This window comes from Chiloscyllium plagiosum, chromosome 45 (genome assembly GCF_004010195.1).
Source record: "Chiloscyllium plagiosum isolate BGI_BamShark_2017 chromosome 45, ASM401019v2, whole genome shotgun sequence".
Classification (NCBI taxonomy): Eukaryota; Metazoa; Chordata; class Chondrichthyes; order Orectolobiformes; family Hemiscylliidae; genus Chiloscyllium; species Chiloscyllium plagiosum.
This window is the reverse complement of record NC_057754.1, coordinates 380,986-394,796: the sequence shown is the minus strand read 5'-3', so window position 1 is coordinate 394,796 and position 13,811 is coordinate 380,986. Positions and strand designations below refer to the sequence as shown.

Here is a 13,811-nt window from a genome sequence, read left to right as displayed (position 1 = left end):
GGAATGAGGAAAGTTTGACAAACTTTCCTCATTCCTGAAGAAGGGCTTATGCCCGAAACGTCGATTCTCCTGTTCCCTGGATGCTGTCTGACCTGCTGCGTTTTTCCAGCAACACATTTCCAGCTCTGATCTCCAGCATCTGCAGACCTCACTTTCTCCTCATAGAACTAAGCTTAACTGTGCTGAATGGTCTTCTCTATTCTCAGATATACAGAATGGCTGCTAGGCTTCCTCGATCTAAGCCAAGGGAGGGAGAAGAGTCACAGAGCTGTGAACTGACTGAGTGCATTAAAGAGCAGATCCTTACGTACTGGCAATCTTCAGGCTACAGGCAGTAACTTTCCCCTGGAATGTGTCACTTATTTTACTCTAAACCTAGGAAATCTTGATTGTGGGGGTGACGTGTTGCTGACTTGTAGGCATGTGTGAGAGAGAAATGGAAAATTGATTAGCTCCCATAAGGGTGGGGGATATTGCCTTTTGAGGTGGAATGAGCCTCAGTGGGCTTCTCAGTGAAACTATTTTGTATGAAGCTGTGACTCTTCCACGTTTAATAAATATATTTGTTTTGAGGTCTGCAATCAGGCAAAATTGAGGGGATCCTGCAGCAGACTCCTTGGGTGATCTGATGGTTTTAGTCATTGCTGTCTGGTCCATAGTCTAGTAAAGGAATTGATCTCTGTTCTCAGGCATGGTTGAGTTAGGGTGATGCCAGGGACAAGGCAGAGTAGATTTGGTAGAGGAGATGACTTAGGAATTGGCTGAAACAAATACATTTTTTCAATATGTGTAATTCTTTGTGAATAGTGTTTTCTGGAGTTGCTCTTATGGTCTTGTATGAATGTGCAATTGAGTTGTCAGATTGGATTGTTGCTGCAGTGAGGGACTCCTTTCAATCCTCTTTTTTTTCTCTAATAGCAAGTTGAAAACTTTCTTCCTGTCTTATGGTCCAGCTAAACTATTCAGAGGAACACGAGTAGCTATTCAGCCCTGTGAGTCAGGTCCACCTTTCAATTAGATCACATCTAATTGGTATCTGGACTCCATTTACCCACATTTGTTCCATATCCCTTGATATCCTTTTCCACTAAAAGTCAATCAATTTCAGTCTTGAAAGCTGCACTTGATCCTGAGCATCCATTGAGTCTTCAGAGAGAGAGAGAGAGAGGTCAAGATTTTTACAATCCTTTGTGATTTCATTCTTGAACTGCCTATCTGTAATTTTAAAATGAACATCCCCATGATCTTGATTTCCCCATTAAAGAAAATAGTTTCTGTCCATCTAATTTTTCAAATCTTTTTGAGCAGTTTAAACTACTTATTTAAATCACTCTTTTATCTTCTGAATTCAAAGGAATGTAAGCCTAGTTTCTAAAAACTGCTGTCATAATTTAACCTTCTTAGATCCAGGTATCATTTTTGTCTATTTCCTGTGCACCTTCTCCAGGTCAGATGTTTGGAGTTCTCAACTAAATGGCAGTTCTTCAGATGGGAGTCTAAACTGAGGCTAGGAGACAGTGAGGACTACAACTGCTGGAGTAGTCACTGCCAATAAAATGTGGCGCTGGAAAAAGCATAGCAGGTTAGGCAGCATCTGAGGAACAAGAGAATCAACGTTTCGGGCTTAACCCTTTGTCAGGACTGGAGAGGGAGAGGGGGGAGGGGGAAGGGGGCTGAGAAATAAATGGAGGGGTAGTCTAGGGGAAAGGTATTTGGAAGGGCAATTGGTGGCGAAGGTAGGATGTGATTGTGACAGGTTGATGGGAAGTGTGGAGTGGCCAAGTAGGAAGGAAGATGAACAGGTAGGTCAGGTCAAAAGGCAGAGCTGAGTCGGAGGGTTAGATCTGGCATGGGGGTGGGGGGAGGAGAGGGGAAATTTGGAAACTGATAAATTCAGTGTTGATGCCATGTAGTTGTAGGCTCCTGAAGTGGAAGATGAGATGTTCCTCCTCAGTTTGCGGGTGACCTTGATTAGGTGGTGGAAGTTGAAATGGATGGCTACAGGAAAGTTGGGTTGGTTGATGCATACTGGCCAGAGATGTTTCCTGAACTGTTTCCAATGTAGAGGAGACCACATTGAGAGCAACAGGTGGAGTAAATGAGGTTTGAGGATATGCACGTAAATTTCTGCTGGTTTTGGAATGATCTTCTGAGGCCTTGGACAAAGGTAGGGGGGAAGGTGTGGGCGCCCAAGGGATCACTCCAAATCCGGCAGAGATGTACCTGCATATCCTCGAACCTCATTTACTGCATCCGTTGTTTTCGATGTGGTTTTCTCTACATTTGGGAGATGAGTACAAACTCTCAGAACAGTTCAGGGAACATGTCTGGTCCATATGCACCAACCAACCCCACCTTCCTGTAACCATCCATTTCAACTCCCTCTCCCACTTCCCCCATGACATGTCCATTCTAACTTAGGTTCCCATACACAGTAGAATAACTTGCACCTTATTGTAATGCAGTAGCCTGGAGATAATTGGCAACAGGAGCAGCAGTACGCCATTCAGCCCATGGAGTCTACTTCACCCTTCAATGAGATCATGACTGATGTGGTAGTTTTCAACTCTGATTCCCATAATACTTGGTTCTATTACTGATGAAAATGTGATTATCTCAGCCTTGAATATACTTCTGTCTCAGAGAAGAAATTTATTCTCACCTCCGTCTTAAATAAAGATTTAAAAGGGATCCAAGGGGCGACTTTTTCATGCAGAGGGTGGTACATGTATGGAATGAGCTGCCAGGGGAAGTGGTGGAGGCTGGTACAGTTACAACATTTAAAAGGCATCAGGATGGGTATATGAGTAGGAAGGGTTTAGAGGGTTATGGGCCAAATGTTGGCAAATGGGACTTGATTTATTTAGGATAAATGAATTGGCATGGACAAGTTAGACTGAAGGGTCTGTTTCCGTGCTTATATTTCTATGCCTCTGTTCTACAAATGGGCAAACCCCAACTCTGGTCCTAGACTCTCCCATAAGGGGAAACAACCTTTCCACATCCACCTTGTCATAGCCTCTAAGAATCTTGTACGTTTCAATAAGACTACCTCTCATTCTTCTCAGCTCCAATGAGTACAGGTCCTGCGTATGTAATCTTTCCTCATAAGACAGTCCTTCTATACTTAGGTCAACCTAATTAACATTCATTGCACCACTTCCTATGCCAGTATAGCCTTCCTGATAAGGGGACCAAAATTATTCATAGTATTCAAGATGTGGTCTTAACAGGTGCCTTTGTACTGTTTTAGTAAGACTTCCCTATTTTTACACTCTATTCCCATACTCTGAGAGGCAGCATGTTGTCACAGCGGTTAGCATTGCTGCCTCACAGTGCCAGGATCCAGGCTTGATTCCACCCTTCGGGGAGTGTCTATGTGGAGTTTATATGTTCTCCCTGTGTCTATGTGGTTTTCCACCAGGTGCTCCTGTTCCCTCTCACAGTCCAAAGATAATGGAGGTTTGGTAGATAGGCAATGCAAAATTTTCCTGTAGTGTTCAGGGATGTGCAGGCTAGGTGGATTACATATGGTAAATGCTGGATTATGGGGTTAGGGTAAGATGCTCTTTGCAGGGTCGGTGCAGATTTGATGGCCCAAATGGGCCTGTATCTGTCCTGTAGGTAGAATTCTATAATTCTACCATTAGCAACTATGGCAGAGAACTGGTCTATGATTGGAAGAGCAGCTCCATTTGAAATAATGGCCAACATTCCATTTGTCTTCCTTATTACCTGCTGAACTTGTTTGCTAACTTTGTGATTTTTGCATGAGAATTTCTAAATCCCTCTGTAGCTTTATGCTTTCTCCATTTAAATAACATTCAGCTCCTTTCTAAAGTGCATAGCCTCACATTTTCCCCTTTTAATATTCCATTTGCCAAGCTTTTGCAAACTCGCTTAACCCGTCTGTATCCCTGTACAGACTCTTGATGTCATCTCAACGCAGATAAAGGCCAGTGTATGAACTAAGAGCAGAAGTCAGCCATTCAGCTCCTAAAGCGTGCTCAGCCATTCAATAACTTTAGGGCTGATCCATTGTGTTTTGAATTCCATTCTTGCCGATCCCAATTGCCTTTGATTCCCTTGCAACAATCTACCTCTGCCCCTTGACATTCAGTGGCACTACCCAGCTTTGAAGTCCTTATGATGAACATCTTGGATGTTTCTCGCCTATGTAAGTACTTTGGTTACAACTGCAGATCAAAACCAGGAGTCCTGCAGTAAGTAACTCACCTCTTGACTCCCTGGAGCCTATCCAATATCAACAATGGTCGGCAACTTATTGGAGAAAGTTCTGAACGGGCGAATTAATATCCACTTGGAAAAGCATAGGTTAATTAGGGCTTTGTTAGAGGGAGGTCATGCCTAACAAATTTATGAGAATTTGTCAAAAATGTGATCACGTGTGTGTGGATGAGAGAAGTTCAGTTGATGTAATTTATATGGATTTCAGCAAAATGTTTGACAGGGTCCCACATGGGAGACTGTTTGAGAAGATTAAAGCACATGGAATTCAGGGAAACTGAAAGAAGAAACAAGATGAAGGATTATTTAATGAATGGGCAGGACACTAGATAATTTAGAGGAATAGAAGGATCTTGGGGTAATTATTCACAGATCTCTAAAGTTGGCTAGCTAAGAAGGCGTATGGGTCACTTGCTTTCATCAGTCATGGCATAGAGTACAAGAACAAGGAAGTGATATTAGAGTTTTATACAGTGTTGGTTAGGCCACAACTGGATATAACAAGAAGGATGTAATACCACTAGAGGGGGTACAGAGGACATTTAGTAAGATGTTGCCTGGAGTGAATAAATTGAGTAGAAGGAAAGGCTAGATAGGCTTAGATTGTTTTCTTTAGAGCACAGAAGGCTGAGGGGGAACAATATTGAGGAATATAAAAATATGAGGGGTATGGACAGGGCGAATAAGGAGCAGTTCTTCCCCTTGGTTGAGGGGTCAGTCAGAAAGGGGCATAGTTTTAGGGTATGGTCAGGAGATTCAGAGTGGCTTTGAGTAAAAAACATTTTCTGTCAGGATGCTGGGAATCTGGAATTGCCTGGGAAGGTAGTAGACGCTGTAAACCATACAAACTATTAAAAAAATTTGAACAAGCACTTGAAATATTGTAACAGGAAATTGGAATTAGCATGTCTTTAGTGGTATTTATTGTCAGTGCAGATTCAATGTGTTGAAGTACCTTTTCTGCACTGTATGACTCTTTGACTCTATAACAAGACACAAATCATGAGTGTGAGGAGAAAGTGAGGACTACAGATGCTGGAGATCAGAGTCAAAAAGTGTGGCGCTGGAATTCTCCTGCTCCTCGGATGCTGCCTGACCTGCTGCGTTTTTCAGCACCACACGTTTGGACACAAGTCATGAGTGTGATGGAATACTCCCCATTTGCCTGGATGAGTGCAGCTTCAACAATACTGAAGAAGCTTGACACTGCTCAGGACAAATCAGCCACTTGATTTGCACTACACCCACAACGTCCATTCTTTCCACCATCAATGCTCAGTAGTAGTAGTGTGTGCCACCTACAAGATGCATTGCAGCAGTTTGCCAAGGCTCCTTAGGCAGCACCTTCCAAACCCAGAATCTTGACCATTTAGAAGGACAAGGGCAGCTGATAAGTGGGAGCACCACCATCCCCAGTATCCCTTCCAAGGCGCTCACCATCCTAACTTGGAAATATATTGCCATTCCTTTAATGGCACTAGGTCAAGTTTTGGAAGTTCTTCCTGAACAGCATTGTAGGTATATATTAACCAAATAGACTGCAGTGGTTCATGAAGGAAGCCTACATTCACCACTGTAAGAGCACCTTGTGATAGGTAATGATAAATGCTGGTGAAGCCCACATCACATGAATAGATTAAAATGTTTCAATAACCCTGCCTCTCCCACTTTCTGAGGCAGAGTTTTTCAAAGTTTTTTACTGTCAGATAGTAAGTTTCTCCTCATCTCTGTCAAAAAGGGTGACCCCCTAATTTTTAGACAGTGTCCCCTAGTTCTGGAGTCATCCATAAGAGGGAACAGCCCTTTTTCCCATTCACTTTGTTAAGACTGTTCAGGATCTTATGCACTCAAAGCACCTATCACTTCTGAACCAGTGTGGAAACAAGCAGTCTGTCCAGCATTTCCTCATAACACCAGATATCTTTAATCCACCCCCAATACATTATATTCTTCTTGAAGTAAGGAGACCAAAAGTGGATGCAGCATTTATGATATAGTCTCCCAGTGCCTTGTATGATTGAAACATGACATCCTTCCTTTGTGTTCAGTTCCTCTTGTAATTGAGAAAAGCATTCCATTAATATTTTTAGTCACATTCTGTACCTACATACTAATTTTTTGTGACTCACGAAAGACTACTATTTATTATAAATAAATAGATTCTAGCTAGAGGTAGATCCAGTTAGGATCTTTCGTCCTAATACTCTACTAATTAAAACTCTAAGCTCCTGATAAAGCTGCCCAACATACTGAGACAGACAAACCCAAAAAAAAGGGTGAGGGAATAACTGGGAATGATCCCTGTCCATAAGGTTTGCTGAGATCATTCTTTTGGCTTGTCAGGACTTGCTGATCCTGGATCTTTCTTTTTCCAGGTACTTTCTCTTGCTTGCAGAGTGACTGGTTCACACTGATAAAGTCATTAACCTCTTGGTTAAAGGCCACAGTTTACACTGATGAGGGAAAATAAACTGGCCTTCTTCAGGCTTCAGATGTTTATCATTTCAGAGAAAATGAAGGCACCTTCCTTTCTGGAGGTTTGATGGCTTCTGACCAAATATTTCACACCTACAAATTGTTCAGCTACCTAGGAGCCAAATATATAGTTACTGGCAGGCAAAAGGTTTTTGACGTCTACTATTGGTCGGCTTTCCACAGAGCAATCAGCTATTGTTGCCAGCTGAATCTTATTTTGTACACACTCTTGGTTCCAGCTTGTCTGCATCTAAACATCCTCCATTGCTTGAACAAACAGCAGTGTAAACAGAACTTCGAGTCATAGAGCATGGAAACAAAACTTCAGTCCAATTTGTCCACGCCAACCAGGTTACCTAAACTAAACTAGTTCCATTTGCCTGTTTGACTCATATCCCTCTAAACCTTTCCTATTCATGTATCTGTCCAAATTTCTTCTAAATGGTGTAACTATACCTGCATCTACCACTCCCTTTGGCAGTGGCCTACTTTTTTAAAAGTAAAGTGATCCTTTCCACAATCCTTATTTTTTTAAACTGTTTTTCCCCTTTTAGTCCACAGTCAAAAATATAGAAAAATGAAAAGAAACAGTCTTTACGGTTTCCATCTGCCAGATTTTCACCCACTCTGTCAGTTTGAAACCTCCTGATGTCCTCTTTACAACATATGTTTCTACCTGTCTTTGTCATCTATCTTTCTATGAAACATTCCATCATTCCAATAACCCTTTTCATTCCTTTTGTACCAATCTATCAGTTTTTAAGCACTTGTGTACTTAGACACTTAAGCTTTTTAACTCATTTTCTCACCATTACTTACCTTCCTTTTACCCTAGCTTAAGATGACTTTCAATACTCCTGGAGTAGAGAGCGGTAGTAATCAGCCAATATTCCTGTGCTTGACAGCTAGTCAAGAGGCCTCGCTAGAGATATTTTGTGTGTGTGGTTATCTATTGAGATCAGAGTTAAGCTCGTGAGATCTGTAATGTTCTCCCATTGTTCATTCCTTGAGACTTGGAAGTTGAATACCACTGAGCCATTCAAATGTGGTCGCATCACAATGAAGTCCAATCTAACAGTGAAAACCACTAGGCAGCACTCGGGGCAGGGCATCCCATAGGTATCTCCTCTCTCTTATTCTTTAACTCAGGAAGAGAGGCTATGTGAAGTCTTCATGCCATTTCAGCAGATCAGCTTAACCCAGATCAGTACATGGCATCAAGCCTGTCACCTTTCTCATCCATTGTGCCTGAGCATCAAAGCAGACAGTTCAGTTATCTTTGAGAGATTAGCTAATAATTTGGACATGATAGGTGACATATGAGAGGGGCCACATTATTTGATGAGCAAATACTGTCTGGTAAAAGAACAAGGAACGGTCCTGCTGAAATATTTTAGGGTTTTGTGGGATAAGTGCTTACACACAGAATTAGGATGTCAGTGTTTGGGTTGGTAGTGCAGCTTTTGGGGTTTGGGTTTACCAGTACCTTCGTACTGACCCTGCAATAGTGCTGTGATTCTTAAAATTGACCCTTCGATAGTGACATTCCCTCAGTACTGACCCTGTGGCAGTGCTGCACTCCCTCAGTACTACACTCTAACAGAGCAGCGTTCCCTCAGCACTGAACCTCTGACAGAGCAGCACTTCTTCACCACTGCATTCCTTGGTGGATGAAAATAAGCAACATTCAAACCAGCACATTTAAAAAATATTTTTAATTGGCCAGAGTTTTTGGAAGAAATTTGTTTCTGTGGATAATTTGCCTTTTGGTCAGGTCATAGTTGCCTTTAGGTTACTAGTAACACTTAATCTACACCTCTCCTCAACGCTGCAGAATGCTCCTTGGTATTGAGTTGTTGCCCTTTGAACCTGTATCCCTTTTCATTCCTATCACATGACATTGTGAAGATGTGTTCAGGATATAACTTTGTTTTTTCCATCTGTTTCCTTCCTCAGCTCCCACAGCAATGCCAGTAATGATGGAGAAGTCGGGTTCAGCAGGAATCCTGTCCCGTGGAACCAGGATGAAAAGCATTAACAATGGAAGCAACAATGGGAGCCAACACCCACGGCACTCTGAAGAGGAGAGCAGCGATGAGGAACGCTCACATGGAACTATGTCTGCTGTTTCTATTGAGTGGAAGAAACGGGATCAGCACAGCCTGCATGGTGAGGATTACATCTTCATAGACTCTTAGACCTTTACAAAATAGAAGAAGCCATTAAGCCCATCGTGTTCACAGTAGTCCACAGATCTAACTACACTAATCCACTTCCCAGTTACTGACCCATAGCCCTGGAGACTGTTGTAATACAAGTGAATGTCTAAATATTTCTCAAATATTACAAGAGTTTCTAACTCAACCACACTTTCAGGCAGTGAGTATGAGTCCCTCACCATCCTCTGAGAGAAAAAAATTACTTAAACTTTCCTCTCACTTTCTAACTCTTAAATCTATGCCCTCCTCTCCGTTATTAAAGTGCCTGATTACCCACCCTCTCTATGCCCTCATAGTTCCTTCCTATCATGTCGCCTCAATCTTCATTAATCTAAGGAAAACAACCCCACCTATCAAATCTTTCCTAATAGTTCAGATACTCCAGCCCAGGCAGCATCTTGGTAAATCTTCTCTGTATCCTTTCCAGTACAATCTCATTCTTCCTATAATATGGTGACCAAAATTCATGCAGTACTCTAATTGCATCTTGAACAGTTCCAAGTTAGCATCCTTGATCTTTTATTCTATGGCTCTGCTAAAAAAGGAAAGTATTCCATATGCCTTCTTAACCATCTGCTACCATCAGGAGTCTGTGGATATGCACAGGATGGTATCTTTGATCTTCTGTATTTTTCAGGGTTCTACCATTCATAATGCAAGTCGAGAGTGTGATGCTGGAAAAGCACTGCAGGTCAGGCAGCATCCGAGGAGCAGGATACTCGGCATTTCGGGCAAAAACTCTCCATCAGGAAAGATGCTGGGAGCCTCATGGGTGGAGAGATAAATGGGAGGGGGTGGAGCTGGGAGGGATGGTAGCTGAGAGTGCAATAGCTGGGTGGAGGTGAGGGTAAAGGTGATAGGTCAGAGGGGAGGGTGGAGTGGATAGGTGGGAAGGAAGATGGATAGATGGGTGAGTCTGATCCAGAATGTGGCTGAAGAGCTTCAGGGCAGAGGAGATGACCTGGGGATTCCAGACTCACTGCGTTCCTTGTAGAGAGAGGAGTAGAACTTCTTCGAGGTAGGCACCCTTGGAAGAGGATTCGCAGTAAGGTTAAAATCAACTAGGCAAAAGTGAGTACTGCTGATGCTGGAGATTAGAGTTGAGAGTGTGGTGCAGGAAAAGCACATCAGGTCAGGCAGCATCCGAGGAGCAAGAAAATCGACATTTTGGGCAAAAGCCCTTCATCAGGAATGAGGCTGGGAGCCTCAGAGGTGGAGAGATAAATGCAATTTTCCTACTCTTATTCCTGATGAAGGGCTTAGCCTCATTTCTGATGAAGGGCTTTTGCTCGATACGTTGATTTTCCTGCTACACCACCACCCCCCTACATTTATCTCTACAAACGTCGATTTTTTCATTCATAATGCAATCCCTTGCATTAGTAGCCCTCCCCAATTGCATCACCTCACATTTTTCCGGGTTGACTTCCATTTGCCACTGCAGTTTATGTCTATCCCTAACATTCTTTGTGTAACCTGCAAACTTAGTCATACTGCCTGCATTTAAGTCCATATCACTAATTTTTTAATTCACTTTTGGAATGTGGGCATCAAAGGCTGGCAAGCATTTATTGTTCATCCCTAGTTTTTCTTGAGAAGGAGGCGGTGAGCTGCCACCTTGAACCGCTGCAGACTGTGTGGTAGGTGGACCCGCAAAGTTATTAGGGAGGGAATTTCATACCATGTGACAGTGAGGGAAAGGCAGTAATTTTCCATATCAGAATGGTGAGTGGCTTGAAGGGAATGATGTTCCCATTTATCTGGGCTGTTGTCCTTCTGGATGGAAGTAGTTATGGGATTAGAAGGTGCTGTCTAAGAAACCTTAGTGAACTACAGTGCATATTGTAAATAGTACACACTGTTACTACTGAGCGTCAGTGGTGGAGGGAGTAGATTCTTGTGGATATAGTGTCAATCAAGTGGGCTGCTTTGTACTGGCTGGTATTGCTTCTTGAATATTGTTGGAGCTGCACTCATCAGACTCCTCACATGTACCATATAGATTCTGGATAGGTTTTGGGGAGCCAGGAAATCAAATACCTGCAGCAGTGGTCCTAATCTCTGAGCTGCTGTTGTCGCCACTGTATTTCCGTGGTGAGTCCAATTCTGGTCAATGATGATCCCCAGGATGTTGATGTTGATGTTGGGGGAATTCAGTGAGGATGTTAAGGGGTAATAGTTCGATTGTTTCTTATTGGAGGTGGTCATTTCCTGGCACTCATGTGGCGTGAATGGAACGAGCCACTTGTCAGCCCAAGCCTGGATATTGTACCAGTTGTCTTATTGCAACGCTCCTCTCAGTGATGCTGACTCACTGTTACAGGGTCCTCGCCTCACACTCTCCTCTCAGTGATGCTGACTCACTGTTACAGGGTCCTCACCTCACCCACTCCTCTCAGTGACGCTGACTCACCGTTACAGGGTCCTCACCTCACACTTTCCTCTAGTGACACAAATTGCCTGTCAGAGTCCTCACCTCACCTGCTCCTCTCAGTGATGCTGACTGCCTGTCACATGGTCCTCACGTCACCCGCTCCTCTCAATGACACAAACTGCCTGTCACAGAGTTCATGCTTCATCCGCTCCCCTCAGTGACACCAACTGCCTGTCACACAGTCCTCACTTCGCCCGCTTCTCTCAGTGATGCTGATTGCCTGTCACATGGTCCTCATTTCACCCGCTCCTCTCAGAGACACTGACTGCCTGTTACAGGGTCTCACCTTGCCCACTCCTCTGTGATGCTAATTGCATGTCTCCAAGCCTCACCTTGCCAACTCCTCTCCATATGTTTGATTGTCATTGGGATGAAATCCCACAATTTTACATTTCTTCAACGGTCTCCCCATCCGCTCAAAATTTCCTACTCCATATTTAACTACTTGATTTTTTCTGAATATTATGTCTTGCTTTTTCTCTACTTTAGACAGTATGATCCGGGTTGGATCCGATTACCAAGCTGTTGTTCCAGAATGTCATCCAGGTACAATTTCTGTCTGTTAACAGGCCATGCTTATGTTAGTATTGAGATGTGCAAGATACTTGCTATAATGAGTAACTTGTGTGGAACAAAAGCCACAATGAAGAAGTGGCAATAGACAAATTCAGGAGACGTTTCTGCCTTTCCTTGTTTACCTGGCTTTTGTACACTTGTGATGCAGGTTTGTCAAGGCAAAATGATTGTCATAGATGTGAGAATATAAAGTTCAACTTCACACATTTTATCTGGGTGACTAGAAAAACCATTAAAAAGGCTAATGTGAAGAACACAAGGAGAACAAATGGGGAGAAAGTTTACTTAAAATCCTAGGTAGATCATGTCTGACACTGCATTCAATGCTGTGCCCCAGAAAAGATAAATTGTACAAGATGAATCCAGGACTAAAACATGTTAGGGTGATAGGGGCAACATGTTTGTGGCCTGAGCAGGGCTTCATATTGTTGAGTGCCCACACAGTTTACAAAGTTAAAAGTCATACAACACCAGGTTATAGTCCAACAGGTTTAATTGGAAGCACTAGCTTTCGGAGCGTCGCTCCTTCATCAGGTGGTTGTGGATTACAACCACCCGATGAAGGAGCAGCGCTCCCAAAGCTAGTGCTTCCAATTAAACCTGTTGGACTATAACCTGGTGTTGTGTGATTTTTAACTTTGTACACCCCAGTTCTCCAAATGACACAGTTTACAGCGTTCTTTGGGATAAATTCTGAGAAAGTGTGATGAGAAGATTAAAGGTAATCTGATTGAAAAGGTTTAAGATAGTTGAAGAGATTGATCAGGTAGTTAGAGAAACTTTGCTGTTTGATGGGGGAATGCAGAACAAGGGGACAGACATTTAAAGTTCGAGCTAGGTGATTGAGGGGGTTACAAAAAGGCTGGTGGAAATCTAAAACGTCCCAAAGTACAGTTGAGGATGTGGAGAATCAATTAAAAATTTCAGAACTGAGATTGATTGTTAACACCAAAAAAAAAACTATTTATGAGTTACAGAAACTAGGCAAGTAGATAAAATTAGGATGTACGTCAACCATGATTTCATTGATTGGTGGAGTATGACAGGCCCCAACCTGTTCCTGAGGAGATTATTGCAGACACAAAACAGTACACCATGTTCAGTCAGGGCACAGAGCTCCCCCTGCAACATTACATGCTCAGACATTTACCTCTCAATGCACACTGAGGTGGCTTCCCTTCTCCCTCAGGAATCAACTAAAATATCCTTTAATAAGTGCCATCTACATAATGAGAAACTTAATGTTACAGAAATCCCATTAGTTAATGGCACAGACAGATAAATAAACTGACATGGAAAGTTCAAGAAAAGAGAATTCTCAGGGCACAGAGATAGCTTGAGTCTAGATTAGAGTGGTGCTGGGAAAGCACAGCAGGTCAGGCAGCATCCTAGGAGCAGGAAAATTGACGTTTTGGGCAAAAGCCCTTCATTAGGAATAGAGGCAGAGTGCCAGCAGAGTGGAGAGATAAATCAGAAGAGGGTGGGGGTGGACCTCTCCAACTCTATTAATGACGACCGACTTGACACTGACATTTTTTACAAACCCACCGACTCCCACAGATACCTGGATTACACCTCTTTCCCACCCTACCTCCTGTAAAAATGCCATCCCGTATTCCCAATTCCTCCACCTCCGCCGTATCTGCTCCCAGGAGGACCAGTTCCACCACAGACACCAGATGGCCTCCTTTAGAGACCGCAATTTCCCTTCCCATGTGATTAAAGATGCCCTCCAACGCATCTCGTCCACATCCCACCCTTCCGCCCTCAAACCCCACCCCTCCAACCGTAACAAGGACAGAACCCCCCTGGTGCTCACCTTCCACCCTACCAACCTTCGCATAAACCACATCATCCGA

General features: G+C 43.1%; 1 protein-coding gene across 3 annotated transcripts in view; it reads left to right on the top strand.

Annotated features, from left to right (window-relative positions):
* The window catches only part of rcor2 (REST corepressor 2), a 73,062-nt gene that overhangs the window by 38,664 nt on the left and 20,587 nt on the right, over positions 1 to 13,811 (top strand). For all 3 annotated transcript variants that reach the window (XM_043682543.1, XM_043682542.1, XM_043682544.1), the window contains exons 4-5: positions 8,680 to 8,892; positions 11,866 to 11,922. In XM_043682543.1, the coding sequence (XP_043538478.1) occupies positions 8,680 to 8,892; positions 11,866 to 11,922 (270 nt within the window). The remainder of the gene's footprint in view (positions 1 to 8,679; positions 8,893 to 11,865; positions 11,923 to 13,811) is intronic.